General features: G+C 34.4%; 2 protein-coding genes across 5 annotated transcripts; one reads left to right on the forward strand and one right to left on the reverse strand.

Moving 5' to 3' along the window:
• The first annotated feature begins 1,492 nt into the window (after positions 1 to 1,492).
• Positions 1,493 to 7,142, forward strand: LOC137829671 (transducin family protein / WD-40 repeat family protein). 4 transcript variants are annotated; one of them, XM_068636534.2, is made up of 11 exons: positions 1,493 to 1,536; positions 1,711 to 1,759; positions 2,562 to 3,091; positions 3,160 to 3,279; positions 3,379 to 3,456; positions 3,647 to 3,823; positions 4,609 to 4,686; positions 4,988 to 5,163; positions 5,702 to 5,860; positions 6,170 to 6,230; positions 6,736 to 7,142. In XM_068636534.2, exons 3-11 carry the CDS (start codon positions 2,663 to 2,665, stop codon positions 6,934 to 6,936), a joined length of 1,479 nt encoding a protein of 492 aa, XP_068492635.1. In that variant the 5' UTR covers positions 1,493 to 1,536; positions 1,711 to 1,759; positions 2,562 to 2,662; the 3' UTR covers positions 6,937 to 7,142. The 4 variants fall into 4 exon arrangements, with proteins under 4 accessions (XP_068492635.1, XP_068492636.1, XP_068492634.1 ...); XM_068636535.1 differs by having other exon boundaries at positions 1,510 to 1,596; XM_068636533.2 differs by lacking the exon at positions 1,493 to 1,536 and having other exon boundaries at positions 1,619 to 1,759.
• Positions 7,143 to 8,055: 913 nt separating this feature from the next.
• LOC137829672 (uncharacterized) lies at positions 8,056 to 10,985 on the reverse strand. The gene is made up of 2 exons (XM_068636536.2): positions 8,732 to 10,985; positions 8,056 to 8,644 (listed from the first exon to the last, which is right to left on the reverse strand). Exon 1 carries the CDS (start codon positions 10,433 to 10,435, stop codon positions 9,245 to 9,247), a length of 1,191 nt encoding a protein of 396 aa, XP_068492637.2. The 5' UTR covers positions 10,436 to 10,985; the 3' UTR covers positions 8,056 to 8,644; positions 8,732 to 9,244.
• Positions 10,986 to 17,771: the final 6,786 nt, after the last annotated feature.

Consider the following 17,771-nt stretch of genomic DNA (forward strand, 5'->3'; position numbering starts at 1 on the left):
TATCACGGTGCATGCATTTTATTTGAAGTGGTTTATTGTTTGTGTGAAAGGAAAATGTTATAATTGATTAGGTTTCAGTCGATAATCAATTATAATGCATATTGTAGTCAATTAAGTATGGTTAAAGTCGGTGATTAGGCATGCCTTTGTATTTCTTGAAACGTAATCTAATTAATCGATTAGATTTTGACCCTTAACCGAAACCATAAATTGTAATAGATTATACTCCCCAATGTGTGTAAAATTAAGTAGTGAATGATTTATACAATATTGTTAAGATTTGCATAAAATGTTAAGTTTGACTAAAGATGGCATACTTGACAAACTATCTTGTTATTTATATTGAAAAAAAAAATATTTATTCATAGTTTGTAATTTCTGGTAATGAAGTTGCTTTTGCTAATGTTATAGATGTTAATTGATTTTTTTTACAATTGGTAGATATATAATATTGAAATTTGTAAAAAAAATATTAGTTGTAAAAAACTGTTCTCAATAGATGTTACATATATCGTTATTTAGTATTGTAATAAGTTGAAATTATTAATTTTTTTTGGAAGGGATCATAATGGATTATGTCCCATAATCTAATTGATTAGGATATATAAGTAATTGATTAAAGGTATCCCTATAATTATAATAATCAGTTAAGATTGTTAACTTAATCATTTAGGCTTAGGCTGAGGGTTAGATCATGCTCCCTTCCATACATAATTGATTTTAAATATGATTTATTTTTTCTTTAATTACAAATTTCAAACACAAATATACTAATATATGTATCAATCTTAGTATACAAATATTCATAAATCCTTCACCATTTCAAGATAAGAGTATTTAGATAAATTCATAAATTATACAATATTTTTTTTACATTTTTCAATCACATCAATCACATATTCTACAATTTTTCTAGTCAAATTTATTCACTTTTCATTCATTTTTCTTATATCCAAAGAAGATAATTTTTCACACTTATTAAATCCTTTCTTTTCACTCTCTTTCCACTCGCACCACGTTAAAACACGTTGGGATGTTACCATCCACAAATGTTTAACAAAGTAACATGCATTTAATAGTTTTTCTTTTCTCAAACATAAGCTATTGTTTACCACTGAGTTTAACTTTTATATAATGTTAGTTTAGGATTTTATTTGTTGTCTATTACCCAAAAGTTATTTATAAAACAATTCTTACAAATATTAATCCTTTTTATTTACATACTAATCATAATTACATAACTTTTTTCGTAAATATTACTTGTTTATCCATCAAAACTAAATTTGTTGTAACTCACTGAAATTATTACAAATGATATTTTTTGTTAAAAATGTAATATAACTGTGAATTCAATACTTAAAATCGAAATGACTAATTTATGCGTTCGTAATAATTTACTGAACATATTTAAATTAAGTTTCGAACAGGATATTACACCCTTTTCCCTGCAACAAAAATTTATTTAAATTAAATAAGAAATAAAAAAGAAAGTGGTGGATTTTGAGTTTTGCGGCTTCTTCTCCCTGCACATGCAAGGTAGAGAATTTTCTTCCCCTTCACCCTCACTCACCCACCCACTTTATCCAATATTTAATGGTAACAGTGACATTATGCATATATCTTGGTTTGGATGATTGATTGCATTTTATTTGTGTGCCAAAAGCAGAAAATCCCTCTAATGTTACCCTTTTTGTTGCATATATTCCTCAGAATCGTCCCACACAAACCTTAAATCACTCTCAGCCAAAGCTCTCAAGAGGTATCACTAGTCACCATTCACTATACTATTTATTATTATGTCAAAGATTTGCATCATTAAACCGTGAATGCTTTCTCTTATTCATTTTTATTCATATTAATTGTGACTCTCCAAGCCACTCTACGCCAATTCCTCTCTTTGACGTTTCAGTTGACTTTTGCTTTGTTCTAATGATGATTTTACCTATTCGTGGTGGAATTTCTGTTGTTAGGGATGAGGGGAATTGGGGGATATTTCCTAATTGATTCCTGTTTGTGGTTGCTTTCTCGTCAAATTTTAGTTTCTGAGGATGTCCACGATGTTTCTGGTCTGGAACATGGAAAGGGTTTTGAGTCCCGCGAGGTGGACTTGTTTTAGTTTCGTAAATACTCTTCAGAATTAGGAATGTTATGCTGTTTACCGAAATTGCCGTGCTCTCTGGAACCTTATATGGGTAGTCAGAAGGTTGTTGAATTTCTGTAAATTAAAAACACAATAAACCAAACCAATCCAAATTAAGTTGAAGAAGGCCAAGTTCTGGAGAAGAAAATAAAAAGTAAAACGAATACTATTTTCTTATCTCATAAATTAAAATTAGTTTAGCAGAAGTTAAAATCAGTTTTTGGAAAAGCTATAGGAGAGTCATAGTGCAGATGTTTTTCTCAGGGAAAGAGCTTAGCTTGGGTCAACTGTAGTGTTTAACTTTCAAGGCGAGAAATGAAACAGATTTATCTTTGACTTCTCGTTGTTTCATTTTTTTTCCTTTGCTAATGATGGTTTCTAAAATTTAAATCTAAAATTTACTCACTTTTTGTGGCTATAGCTTCTTTGTTTGTAGGTTTGACGAACGCGGTTTTTATGAAGATTTTGCAGAAATTAAGATGCTCCAGCATTACAAAGTTTTGTGTGTTTCTGTGAATAGTTATGAATGCCTCAGCCAGTGCCCTCTACATTGACGAAATGGGTTATGCTATGAGTAGACTGGAGATAGATTCTGATCATTGTGAAGATGGAAATGCCATCCATGAAGATTCTAGCAGTGGACAGTCTAAAATGCCATCAACGTTTTTGGACAATGAAATTGCTCAGATAACAAAGCTGAAGTCAACCCCCCATCAACAATTAGTCCAAGTTGGAACTGGAAGGCCACAATTGCCTGTTTCTCCTGTGAAGATGCTGGCAGGTCGGGAGTCAAATTACTCAGGACGGGGAAGGTTTTCTTCAGCCGATCGCTGCCATCTTTTGAGCAGATATTTGCCTGTAAATGGTCCCTGGCTTATTGACCAAATGTCTAGTCGGGCATATGTATCCCAGTTTTCAGCTGATGGTTCTCTTTTTATTGCTGGGTTCCAGGTAAAATGTTATTTGCTTCAACCTTAAATGCATGCTATAGTTTTGATTACAATTAAATCACTTTGCAGGGAAGTCACATAAGAATATACGATGTGGACAGAGGTTGGAAAGTTCAGAAGAACATTCTAGCTAAAAATTTGAGATGGACAATCACCGATACATGTCTTTCACCTGATCAACGCTATTTGGTAAGTTACTGGGTCTACATCCTTTTATTCCATTTTTTTTTTCTGTAAAGGTATTATTATCAGGCTTTTTCTTACGGCATCTGCACTCTTCAATTTCAGGCTTATGCCAGTATGTCACCCATTGTGCACATTGTAAATGCCGGATCTGCTGAAACAGAGTCCCTAGCAAATGTTACAGTATTCACATCTAACACTACTCCTCTTTTTGAATTTCATAAATACTGCAATTCTTTTTTAATGCTATCAAATATTACAGAGCTATAGATAATGAAAAATTAGATTTTCAAGCTATCTATTGGTATATTGATTCTTTTTAGTGATATTCCTTTTCCTATCTGTAATGTACGTTTATTTCTTCTAAATGCAGGAGATACATGATGGTTTAGATTTTTCATCAACTGATTATGGAGGCTACTCATTTGGAATTTTCTGTGTGAAATTCTCAAAAGATGGAAGAGAATTAGTTGCTGGAAGTAGTGATAATTCTATATATGTGTATGATCTTGAAGCAAATAAGATCTCACTTCGAATTTTAGCACACACGGTATTGCTACTAGGCACAACTATTTATTTAGTTTCATATAACTTGGCCTATTGTTTGATATCTATTGGTTTATGTAATTATGTTGCAGAAAGAATTAAGTTTCTTGATTTCATAATATAATTGCAGTCTCGACAGATAGAACTAATTGTGCATAACATGAGGGGCCAATTTTATATTCTGTACGATGGATTGCTCTACTGGTTATACACCATTTTATGTATTGGCTGTGCCTTTACGGTAGTGTCTGTGAAATTCTATTTGAGGTTTTGTGTCATTGATGTATTCGTAAATAGAACTTAAAATTTATAATAAATTTGGAGAATGTGGGTAGATTTTCGTATCCTAAGGTGGAATCTTAATTTTATTCGTAGCTTCTTTTTGAGCTTATAATACATGTTTACTTTTCTTGCTTAAGTGCATAACTCAAGATCATTTGAGAGAATAGGTTTGATTGTAAAATAGGGAATTACCGTTGAAATATATGGAAGACTAACAAATATGATTCACTATGTTGGTGTAGAAGAAAGGAATAATATTCCAGAGATGGTATGAATGATCTGGCTGGAGAACCACACTTATTCTCAGTATCCCTACCTCCCCCCAAGCTACCAAAAGAAATAAAAAAAATGTCCAAGCCGAAATAAGTATTGGATTGGACTTATGTGATATGTCATTTTTTTCATTTTTGTATAGGAATTATTTTCCTGTTGCTCTGACCTCTGATGGTTCAAAAATATTAACCAATCATAGAGGTTCTAACATTTGGTTTTCATTTTATGTTGCAGTCTGATGTGAACACTGTATGTTTTGCTGATGAAACTAGCCATCTTATTTACTCCGGGAGTGATGATAGTTTTTGTAAGGTTTGTTCAACACCATAAGATGATTTTTTTTTGTCAAGATATTATGTTATTTTTCCCTGAATATCCACAACTTTTTATTTTAAATGGAAGTGGTGGCACCTTTTTACACAGGAAGTCAATCTCATAGTCATACAAGGTTAAATAAATATTGGACCTGAAAGTTGTTATTAGTTAAGTGCGGTGGTTCTTCTCTTTGACCATAGTCACTCATTTCAGAAATTCCATGAATAATCATTAGAGTTGTTTTAGTTTCTCTTTGATTGTTGGTGAAGAAAAAATTCTAATATACAAGTTTGGTTAGGTCTGGGATCGGCGTTGCTTGATTGCTAAAGGCAAGCCAGCAGGGGTATTGATGGGACACCTTGAGGGCATTACATTTATTGATACTCGTGGAGATGGGCGTTATTTCATTTCAAATGGTAAAGATCAAACCATCAAGCTCTGGGACATACGCAAAATGTCATCCAATGTTACCTGGTATGCTCCCCACCCACCGACCCACCTCTAATATTCTGATGCGCACATTTCTTCTTAACGTGTGTGGAATAAAAAGCACGAGTTAAGGTCATTATAGGATAATATTAGCTGATGAGTTTTGCAATGGTACCCAAATTATCGTAAGGTATCATGTTGGAATTTGAATTTATATTAATTCTTAATCTATAGGCTAATTATGATATATTATCTGATTATGAGACTGATTTTTTTTTTTGAATTATCTATGAAGCGTTATCACTACATTCTTTTCAATGGAAAATACTGAAAGTTTTTTTATAATTTTGTTACAGAATGATGTGTCATGTTGGACTCATGCTTCTGTCTCTATTTGTGTTTGCATGCCTGTGTGGGTAATTCAAGCTCCGATAATGATTTTCAGAATTCAGTCTTGCATGTGATATTTATAGATTTTTAATCTAGCTAATGAAGTCTGTTCCTCTCCGAGATTATGTTGTTTCTTGATGAAATTGTTGTCTATTCATTGACATACTATAACAGAACTTTCTCTCTATTCCAGTAATCCTGGGTATAGGAGTTACGAATGGGATTACAGGTGGATGGATTATCCACCCCAAGCAAAAGACTTGATTCACCCTTGTGATCAATCAGTGGCTACTTATAGAGGTCATTCGGTCTTGCGCACTCTTATCCGCTGCTATTTCTCTCCAGCTTTTAGGTGAGCACTGAGGTGGCCTTGCTCTGTAATAATTCTTCATTTTCTTGTCTTGACCCTCTTTTGATCTTTTTCTTAAAGCTTCAATTATTTGTCAAAGTCAATCAAACTGTTTGTAAAAGCGTGTTTGGTTTTCTGAGGGGGAAGAATAAAAACAAGTTCTGTCAGGTTCATATTTGGACCAGCATGCAGCTTGCTTAATCATATTAATTATTGTATTTTTAAACTGGTTTTCTCCAGCAGTATCTTTTGACGTCTATATCGTTTGGGGATTTGATTAATGTTAGCCTGATATTATCCTCAAATTTACAGCACTGGGCAGAGGTACATCTATACTGGATCACACAACGCATGTGTTTTCATATATGATTTGGTATGTAATTTAATTTCTTCTGCTCTAGCTTGCATTATATCCATATTGGCATTTTATTTAGGTACGAGTTACCAAAAAGTATATTTTATAACCAATTTTATGACATCAGTTACCATTATATTAAACGGTAATCCACCCTTTTTATGTCTACCCTTGTTAATTTTTTATTAAGTTCAAAATGTGGATTATTATGTATTTGAACATGAGTGATAATACTAAGGTTTGAGTCTTCATTACCCGTAAATGGCTTGCATAAAAGGAAACAGATCACATGAATACCCTTTCTGATTCAACCTAAAACTCCACTACCTGGCTACTGTTAATAAAATTGTTGCGGAAGAGCGATGTGACGTCATGTATATCCTCTTGGGCACTATGCATGAAAAAACTACATAATCAGGAAATTTTGAAGTTAGATTGAACTGCTGTCTGTTTATTTTACAAAGAATAAACACACAAAAAAAAGTTCAAGCTGGTTCTCTTTTAATGGTATAATTCACTACAGGTGACCGGAGCTCAAGTTGCGACACTGAAGCACCATAAATCACCTGTGAGAGATTGTAGTTGGCACCCTTTCAACACTATGCTCGTTAGCTCTTCTTGGGATGGTGATGTGGTGAAATGGGAATTTGCTGGGAGTGGTGATAGACCAGCCTCTTTGACCAAGAGGGCATGGAAAAGACACTTTTACGATGAATACATATGATGTCAGTCGAATCAGTTATGGAATGATCTGGGGGATGCATACCCTGTTGTTAATGAACATGTATAGGACGTTTTGACATAATAAGGCATGACATGAACAGCCACAAGGTCTTGGTACATAAATAACCATGTAAATTGAGATTGGAATTGATTCATTAATACGCTTTACCTGGAACAAATTATTAATATTGTACAATGTGTCATTAATTGGTGCGGTCTTCTTGTGGTGAACCTAGACTCCTGCATGGTGCTTTGGCTGAATCATTACACGTACACTGTACCCCTAATTATGCTGGGTCGCCTTTTATGAAAATCAGGAATAAAGCTAATAATGCTTCTGGTAGTTCGTAGTTAGGACGTTCTCCTCCAGATAGCTGTAAAGCATAGAAAAAACAGTGACAGAATATATATTTGCCCAAACGCCACTGCCAAGATGCCTATATCACTGTGGTTGTGCCGTTGTGGATATCATGAGAATCTTAACTCGGTTCTCATCCTTTGTTGTCTTGTCTTGGTGATTTATCGTATTATTTTCTTTGTCATGATACCTTGGTTCCTTGATTTTGATTGATCTTACAATAATTGTTATAGAAGAGCAGGTTGATTTATTTATGCATGCCTTTTAAAAGTAAAAGTGTTCCAAAAATTATGAGTTTTAACCTTTTAAAGAATGGAGAAATGTCTCATATTATTGGCCTTTGATAGCTTTTTCTCCGAAAGGGCCATACTTCCGAAGGCGCTATGTTAACAAATTGTAAAACTATGGGGGACCCTCTCTCTGCTGTCTAGGTATTGGTAAAGCAAAGATGTTATTCTAAGCCACAGACAAATTATAAGATGATAAAACGTGAGGTTCCACAAAGAAAATGAGTGAAATGTCGAGTAAATTAAGTACACCCAGTACGATGAAGGCAACGATACATAGAGGATTGGGTTGGGGCCTCCAGCAGAAAAAGTCTACATGTTTCATTTTTTTTGGCGACAACGGTCTGATAAAATTTTAACAAATAATTTATTATTTAAAGGCAAATTGCAAAAGATTATTATTTAGTACCATTCCCCAGAAGATTTTCCATGTGAAGATTCCGGAAGGATTGGCTACAAAAAATAGAAGTTGAACTTGATAATAGATTTAATCATATATTAGCAGATATAGAGATGCATTATGCCAAAGTATTTGACGCATGACCTGACCTAGAACATCCAATCTAATAAGGCAACAACCCGAGACAGACAGTTAAATATAATACAAGAGGTTGTGGATTTGACGGTGTGCCCTCTGCTAAACTAATTCCACCATAGCTAAACTTGGTTCTTTTTTCCTGTTTCCATTCACATTTACTTTTTCTATTATTATTCTTTGACGTTAGCTGCTTCCTGTGCCCTTTTGTAAGTTTAATCCAACCTACCTAATCTCAGTTCTTTTTTTCTTGTTTTTTTCACATTTGCTTTTTACCGTGATGATTCCTTTGTCGCCACACTCCACACAGAGGGCGGAAAAAGAGAAAGAGTGTCAGTCCAGACCCAAGACTCAAAAGGCTTCACAATTGCAATGCAAAAAAGATATCCACAAATGGTTGTCGTCCCTACAACCATTTTCCATTGTAGGGAGCAGCGACTCGTGCCCATAGAAAGCTTAAAAAGCTGAAGAAACGGTAATTGCACCGAATGGCCACCACTCCATTTCCCCCAAAAAGGATAGATACAATCTGAAATTTGTAATCATGTGTCACACAACTCTTCCAAAAATAACCCAAAAAAATGATGGAACAGTAACCAATTGGCATTCATCTCACCAAAGTTTCCATCACCACTATTCTCATCCAATATGTACCAGGTGCCAATGCCATACCACTGTGTAATCATTAGAACCATAGCAGGCAGCATTTTATTAAATGAGCATAGAAGAATGAAAAAAAATAGTTTCCCAATGGCAAGATACCAGTGATGACAATAAAAAAAAAAGATAATGAAAATATTAACTCACAGGAGATGACAACATAGAGTTTTAACTGATTGAAATAACAATAATGATAAATAATTTTTGCTTTTGTTTATCCTAATGGACCAATCATATTACATCAGTAATATAGATAATAATCATAACATATATGATTCGAGAAGCTCCTGCACCAAAACAGCTAAATTATCTAAATCTAATCCAAAAATATTCACAATCTTCGTATTATTCATCCCCTCATAATTATCACAAAATTAAATAATAATGAATAAAAAGGGCAAGAAAAGAAATAAGGAAGAAGGAAAAGGGTAAGTATTTGACTTGATGGGTCGGGTCGGCTCAGGTCGGGTCAGGTTTTCAACTGGTTGCACTGCGTAGTAGGCCTGGTTTTCTGCTTGCCAGCCCTCAAGGGGCAGGGCGTCTCTACGGGCGGGACCATGCAATTATACTGCAGACACAGGGAGCTTCTCTCTGGAATCACCGCCGTTGGGCTTATCTCAATCCCTGTCAGATAGTTATGCTGCAAGTAAAGTATCTGAATGCTCGCGTCCAGCAACCGCTCCACGAAGCTAGCTGGTACCCGACCCGTGAACCGGTTGTTGTTCAGGTACAGGTACTGCACGCTCGCCAGCATTGGCGATATCTGACCGGACAACCGGTTGTAACTAAGATCAACGGTCGGAATGGACACCTGATCAACGGGCTGGACTGGACCCGAGAACTGGTTCCTCTCCAGCTGCAGATTCGTGAGAGGGAAGGAAAAGATCAGGTCCGGGATTGGGCCCGTGAACTGGTTGAGACTAAGGTCCAAATAGTTAAGCTGGTCGAGACGGCTCAGGAGGTGGTCCATTGGGCCGGTCAGCTTGTTCCAGGCCAGGGAGAGGTACTGCAGAGAGGGAGGGAGCGAGTTGGGGGGTAGCGAACCGGATAGAGAGTTATGCTTTAGGTCCAGACGTGTTAAAGTGTGTGACTCGAACCGAGGGAGCGAACCGGAGAGGCGGTTATGACAGAGGATCAAGTTGGTTAGCTCCGGTAGGGATCCCACGGTTGGAGGAATGCGTCCGGTGAGTTGGTTGTAGCTGAGATCGATGGTTCTGAGGCTGCGTAACTCGCCGAGCTTGGTCGAAATTTCGCCGGAGATGAAGTTGCGGTTGACGCCAAAGAACCTGAGGTTCTTCAAACCGGAGAGGGATTCCGGGAGAGGACCGTAGATTCTGCCGGGGACAACGGTGAACTCGGCGAGCGCGGATAGCTTGCCGAGGGCGGGGTCGAGGCGGCCGGTGAGTCCGGGGGAGCCAGCCCTGGGATCGCCGAGGTTGAGGGCGATGACCTTGTCGGAGTCGCAGTAAACCCCGGCGAAGTTGCATGGGTCAGCGGTGAAATCCCAGGAGGAGAAGAAATGGGAACCAGGCATGTCTTCGAGGGCTTTACGAATGGATTGCAGAGCGAGGAAATCAGCAGGGTCTAAAATAGCTTCCACATGTAGAAAAGAGACTAAAAAGAAAAGGAGAAAACCGCAAGCATAGGAGCAGTTGGCCATTGAAGCTCCGACGGAGGAAGTAACAGAAAAAAGGGTTTTATAGAGAAAAGAGGAAGAGATTGTTTTGTGGTTGAATGGAAGTGGAAGTGGATCAACGAAGATGTAATAGTGAAAGGGGTTATGTAAAGAAGGAGATTAGGCTTGCAGGAAAAGCAACTCACACTACACCACTGTATCAGAATGAAGGAATGAATGAATGAATCTTTTTGTGATGGCTTCTCAGAGAAGGCGCAATGGTAATCACTTCTTCTTTTTTCCTTTCTTTCTACTTCCTACTCTTCCTCTTCCAACCAACCAAACCTCCGCTTAATCAATAATAATCATTTTTTATTATTTTTTTCTTTCTTGGGAACAGTTTCCATCAAACGGTTGTCCGATCCTATTTGGCATCCCTGCCTCAGCCTCGGCTCCCACGTCATCTTCCTCCGCACCTTTGCTTCGCCTCTCTTTCTCTCCCCAACCACATGCCAAACCTTTAGCTACAGCAGCTGTCAAAATGATTGGATCGCTTCGACACGGGGAAAATACATCACACGTGTTTCTCCAAACAAAGCTTATGTGAGAATGGACGCTGCAACTCTTTTCCTTAAATATATTAAAATTACTCCTAAATCTTATCACGCAATTCTTTCATAAAATACTAATATTTACTAATTATCTTATCACACCTAATCTCATGCTAAGAAATTAAATAAATATAAAAAAAATTAAACAAACACATAAGAATAAATAAACGTCAAATTTAATTAAAGAGAATCACACACTTGTATCTATTAATTTTCTTTAATTTCTTTAAAGAGAAACTAATTGTTTATCTGAAGAGAATTAATTTTACTTTTCAAAATAAGAGGAAAAAAACATTAAATTTTTTCCCTATCTCCTTTTTTCTGGTTTGCTTGCTGCCTACTCAATTTTTTTTTACACTAAAATAATTATTAACCAATGTAGAAGTGAGGGAAAAGCCCAAAAAAAAGTGGGTAGGAAGATTGTCAGAAAGTGTGGGGGCTCTTGAGTGAATGACAGCTAAGCTATGAAGTTAGGGTTATTTAATTTCACCCAATTCTTCTTCAAAGCTTCTTCCATACTATTTTATTACTGTGTAGCAAAACAGATCATAACAAATAATAAATGTGTATTCCTTTGTTTTGCTTCCAGCTCTGTTTCATGTTTCATTTCATGTACGCAAAATACGATCCAATACATCAGGATTCAGGAGTTTTATATACTTGATGATGCATTAGTTCCATTATTAATAATTAATACATCTTTTTTTCTCTTTTTTACTTTGTTGTGATATGTGCACAGTGTGGGAATAAACCAACAAACACTTTTTTACCCTTTTTTTCTCTCTCTTGCTCATAAGAAAATAAACACACACTAATATCTCTCTTTTCCCTTGGATAAAAGGAGGTGGTTTGAAGGTGAAGTAAGCGAAGTCAAAGACAATTTTGGTCAAAGATATGCATGCTCCAAAGCTTGTTTCATAATCCACATTCATCACTGAGCTTTCACCAATTACAGTGTGGAACAACGAATTTATTCCCCCCTTTTATTCTTGAGTACAGAATGTAAGTCAACATAACAGAATCAATTCAGCTACTTCATGTGCTCCCCTGTGTACCAAGGGAAAGTTTGTTTCGTTTTCCTAAAATTCTTCACCTTTTCTTCCATAGCTATATTTCTATCCTCTGTTCACCCCTTTCATTTGCTAAAACTGTCTCAGCTCTATTTGCGTGGATCAAAAGCTATACAGCTGTAAAATCAAGTTACACTTTTAAACCCCCCAAAAAATTGAAAGTAACCCCAATAAAGCAATTTGAGGTTGCAGTAGAACTACATATAAGATATGTGATGAATTTTATCAAAAGTTTCAGATTGATGAAAGCGTTTATGATTAATCTTTTCATTAAAAAACAGTGACTAAATTGTATTTTAACTGTAAAATGTAATATCTGACTTAAAATCACCACCAGATTAACTATTCTGACTCAGATATATTAATTATTCCAGCAATAATGTTTCTAACAATCACCCAGTGACTGATAGTTGGAGAGTTAGTTTAATAACTATACCCAACTAAAAAAAGAAAGGAATTACTATAGCCCAGCACTCTGAAATCTACGGTTATTAATGATCTTTTCTACTACACGCACTCCTTTACGTAAAGAGCAAGGTTGGTCTCAACCCCACAAGAAAATTTCATGTTCTATAATTTATTGTTCTCTAACCTAATACCTAACTAAGATTTGGTTAAATTGAGAAGGGTATGACCTCTGGTTGAAATGGGTGAAAAAATGGCTTTGGGGAAATCGCGAGTTATCTCAGACAAAAACATGAATGCATGTAACAAAACACAACCTGTCTAGATATTGATATGGTCGATAGATGTGTGTGCACCTCAAACTCAAATCCAGCCAAGCAACATACGGACAAAGTTAGAAAGCATTTTTATTTTGTAATAGAATAATGTCTCTGATGAATTTGGTCCCAATATACATGTATGTATATGTGTGTGTAGGTATCCAATTAAAAACAGTGAGACATAAATTATTTAGCATAGAATATGGTGGGAGGCACTTGAGAGGAAAAAAATCCACATGACCTCCAAATGGTCCTGTTTGAAGTTTCGTACACCAACCACAACAACCAAAAGACCTACTTATTCTGGTACATGTAGTGTCTAATTTAAGGAGTTTGAGGGTGTGCCTTTTGAGAGTTGCGTGGTGATTACTCTACTCTAGTGTGTTCATCTCGTATGCTTATTAATGTAACTTCCTTCTTCTGTCTTTTTCTTCCAGCTTTCTGCTGTCATCCCTCTGCCTTATCTTTTCCACCACATTTTTTAGCTCTAACCCTCTTAATTCCCAATCAACTAACTTTTCCTACTCAACATAGCTAACCAATCTAATATAATATCTAAGTAAATGTAGTTTGATGGTATAACTTAAGTGTTGTTACATTGGATATGTGTTTGGTTTTACTATTGAAACTTTTACTCCAGGTTTCAGAGTGTAAACTAGAGAAGTTATTTAAAATAGTTGTAGTTTGATTCAACCTGTAATACAGCTGTATGTCCAAGATTTAGATTGCATTGTTTCTATACCTAATATAAGGATGAAAACAATTATAGATACGACAATTTATTTAATATTTTCTATAAAGATCAAATTGATGATAGTGAGAGACTTGTCATTTTAAGGCAGGGATTAGTCATCACTTTTGTCCCCTCCCTCAAAATGTCCTTCATGATCAAGAATTTCATTTCTATAGGATACTTAAAAAAAGTTAACTATTTACTAAATGTTTTGTTTAACTTCTTCAATATAACTTTCTTGCGAGTAATCAATTTTATGGTCTTTTATTGATTGAATTTAATTTGATCGAAGGTTGTATGCATATAACAAGTCTTAGTCAAGTGACACACTTGAGGCTTAACCGTAAACATTTGTAACCAAATGATTAAAACTCTAAGATAAATAAGATTAGAAATGATAAATTGGAAAACAAAAGTAAAGAAAAAAATAAACTAAAAAATTAAATATACTTCATAACTTTAAATTTCCTTTTTTACCAATCACTTTAATTCTTTTATACTATTTTTTTATTTATTATATTTCTTCTTGTTAAATGATGTCTTCAATTCTCTCTTCATATGGTATGTCTTTGAGGTGTAGATTATAGTAGTCACTGACCATTTGTTGTTATTGTTTTACCTTCAATTTTAATCAACTGTGTATTGTGCTATCTCATCAATGGGTGACTTATAAATAATACATGGTGACAAAGACATAACAATCATTAGGTGTGTGCTTCTGTGTTTGTTTATTTCTCTTTACTTGTTCGCTGATTTTGATTTTTTGCACAATAAACTAGTATTAAAAGTTTTAATTTGATCACTTTTTTTTGTATTGCTTAGTGATAAAAAATAATGTTGTAAGAATATGGGCATCACATCTAAGATTGAGAAACTCAGTAGGAAGAATAACTTTAACTCTGGAAGATCAAAATAAGGGTATTGCTTAAGGAACAAGGATTGTGAGCAACATTTTCTTGTAGTACACTGCCACACATTGGAAATTTAATATCGGAGCAACAAGATGAAATTTTGAATTCAATTATTCTTCTTTATGTGAAAAATGAAGGTTTTTTTATGAAGTTGTTAAAAAATAGACTTTGTTTGGGTTGTGGCTAAAATAGGAGAAACTCTTCATGACAAAATTAATTCCCAACAAGTTTGAAGGCTCTTTGAATTATGTATGAAGGAGGGTACACCACTCGAGGCTTATCTTGATGAGCTTAACTATATTCTGATGGAGCTACGAGATATCAACTTAAAGGTAGATGACAAAGATGCTACAATGATTTTATTACCCTCTCTTATGCCATCCTATGAGAACCTAGTTAGTTCTCCAAGTATAGAAAATTATTGCATTACACTTGAAGATGTTAAGTCTAAGTTTTGTATAAGGGAGCTTCACCACAAAGGCATTGAATAATAATGATGAAGCATCATCCAACATATTGGTAGCTTTCAAGAATGACAATAAAGTCAAGAAGTAGAGAAAGGAATAAGTCCAAAGGATGTGCAACTACAAGTAGCCCATTACAAGAAAAATTGCATAAGAATGGTAAGTAAGAATCAAGTAGCCACCACTACTAATAATGAAACCTCATCTAAAAGTGACTTGGTGTTTTGTGTTGTTTCATAACAACATGCGTTTGATTATTGAGTCCATGACTTAGGTTGATCCTTTCACTTATGTCCTTATAGGGACTAATTTAACATGTTCAAAAACATTGATATTGAAAATGTGTTGATGTGAATAATGTTGCATCCAAGACAATAGGTATATGATTTGTTCAAATACATATGCATAATGGCATAGTTTGAACTCTAACCAATGTCCAATATGTTTTTAAGTTGAAGAAAAACCTTATATTCATTAGAATCATGAATAAGAAAAGTTATGCATGCCACACAGAAGGTGTAATGATGTAAATAAAGAAGATGGATGGTTCTATTGTTATGCAAGAAACCAAGGAAACAAATATGTACATTCTTTATAGATTGTTTATAGCATAGTTTGTTGTTATATTCTAGTCTAATACATCCATTAGTTCACTATGGTATATGCATCTTGGCCACATGAGTGAACATGGTTAAAATATCTTGTCCAAACAAGGATCACACCCAGAAGAAACACTTTCAATGTCAAAGGAAATACATCTAGAAGATGATTAAATGAATTTAGGATGGAAAGTGTTAAAGCTATGAGCCTAATTTTGACGTCCATATTATTTTTAAGTTCAATTCTATGCAAACAAATTCAGATAAGTGTTACATAACTTGTGTTCCTTATATGAGTGTGGTTGGAAGCTTGATATATGTTATGGTGTACACAAGATCAAACTTGGCACGAATAATCAGTTTGGTGTATTCGTGGGTAGATATACGAGTAATCAATGGAAGGAACAATGACACGTCGTGAAACATATCTTAAAATACTTTAAAGGAATGAATGACATTAGTTTCATCTTCAATTGTAATGTACCCTTGGTTGGTTCTTTGATTCTAATTGTGCTACAAATTTTGACAATAGATAATATGTTATTGGTTACATGTTTATGATTGGAAGGCCTTTAATTTTTTAGAAAGTTACTCTCAAACCTTAAGTAACCTTTTGTACTATGTACTAGATTTTGTAACCTAAGTAATTTTAAAGCTGAACTCATATATATAGAGAGGGAGAGAGAGGGGGGAGAGAGAGATATTACTAATCACTAATCAATAATAATATAAATCAATATACATTTTAATAAACAAATTATTATGATTTACATTTTAAAGTATCTATTTTATTGTAATTTAGAGTGATTAATATTAAATTAAAAAGAAATTTATCATACGACAATTTGTGATTAACAAAGTAAGCTTTTCTGTCCATATTCTTTTTCTCTCAATATATATATATATATATATATATATATATATATATATATAATAAATGTATAAAAAGATATTTATTATTTGAAATGTAAACATTTTTTGTATAAGCTCTTTCTATGAAGAAAATAAAAACTTTTTGGCTAGTAATTCTTTTGGACTTATAGGTTTTTCTTCCTGTACATTTTGCACCCATCTTTATAGCAAAAAATACTAAAATATTTTGGTGTATAATTAATTTAATTTTCAACCTTAATTCTTCTTTTGCTATTAGTTTAATTTGTCACTGAGCATTGTTGAATGAGAGTCTTTTACTTCCTTTCTAACAAATCTTTCTTCTTTCTCTGAAACCACAGTAGGTGATTATATTTTTTTAAACCTTAATCTGGATTGCTCAATTTATAACATTTTTTTATTATACAGTCTAGAAAAGAGAAATGTGTTTGTTTATGTTCCAAATTGATAATTTTGGAACACTTTTCTGAATTGGATAATCTAAAAGGAATATGAAATGTTTCATATTAAGTGTTCTAAAATAGTGCATGATATATATGTTCTGGGAAGGTTGATCCATAAGGTTTCTAGGTCAAGTAATTTGGAACACTAATCTTATTGTTCTAAAATGTTCTATTTGAAAAATGAAAATTCATGTTTGGATTATCCTATTCAGAATGATTTCTTTTTTTATAAATATCTTGACGACTGTTTGTTTTGGAAATTTCAATTATAGAAATAATTTTTTTTTATCGATATTACCTTTTGTACCTATTAGATGCTAATCAACTTCAAACCACCACCAAAGCTTGTTGGAATCCTTAGCTTTGTAACAATGGAGTAAAAGAAACACAGACGCAAGCCAGAAAAAGTAAAGAAGGAAGAAACACCATTGAATAAAGAGTGGAATGATCATTTTTAAACTATGGAGATGCAAGTAGCAATTATAGAGGTGCAGGAAGTAAAATCTCTTTACTGAGCAATTGTGTCAGCCTTTTCTTGATTTGGGCTATTTTCTGTGTCCATCGGAGGAGAATGGAGTCTTGTCTGCGTCACCATCGCTTTACAAGCTGAACCTCCCAAATGAAAGAAAGGCAGTTTCTTCATGTACCCCCACGTTTTTTTCCTGCACCCCCATAATATTTTGCAGAGACAAAAATAACTCTATTATTTTTTAAAAACCCCAAAATGCACATAAGACTCACACTACTCTTTCTTCTTCCTTCTTCCTTTGTCCACAGACTGCGCACACATTGCTCCATCTCTTAATACGGAAAGGTGTTTTTTTTTGTGGTGGTCGGTAGTGTCTCATATTATTGTTTTCGCAGTTTATATCTAGTATTTCAGACAATACAGTTCGGTAATTTCATGGAATCAGGAATCTGCATTGGTTTTTTC

This window comes from Phaseolus vulgaris, chromosome 7 (genome assembly GCF_051622355.1).
Source record: "Phaseolus vulgaris cultivar YP4 chromosome 7, ASM5162235v1, whole genome shotgun sequence".
NCBI lineage: Eukaryota > Viridiplantae > Streptophyta > Magnoliopsida > Fabales > Fabaceae > Phaseolus > Phaseolus vulgaris.

Bases quoted from the DNA above. Each gene is read 5' to 3' on its own strand.
- LOC137829671 (XM_068636534.2), top strand. From the start codon at position 2,663: ATGAATGCCTCAGCCAGTGCCCTCTACATTGACGAAATGGGTTATGCT. The intron at 3,457-3,646 runs GTATTCACATCT...TTCTAAATGCAG, and splicing joins AGTCCCTAGCAAATGTTACA to GAGATACATGATGGTTTAGA. The intron at 5,861-6,169 runs GTGAGCACTGAG...TCAAATTTACAG, and splicing joins TATTTCTCTCCAGCTTTTAG to CACTGGGCAGAGGTACATCT.
- LOC137829672 (XM_068636536.2), bottom strand. From the start codon at position 10,435: ATGGCCAACTGCTCCTATGCTTGCGGTTTTCTCCTTTTCTTTTTAGTC.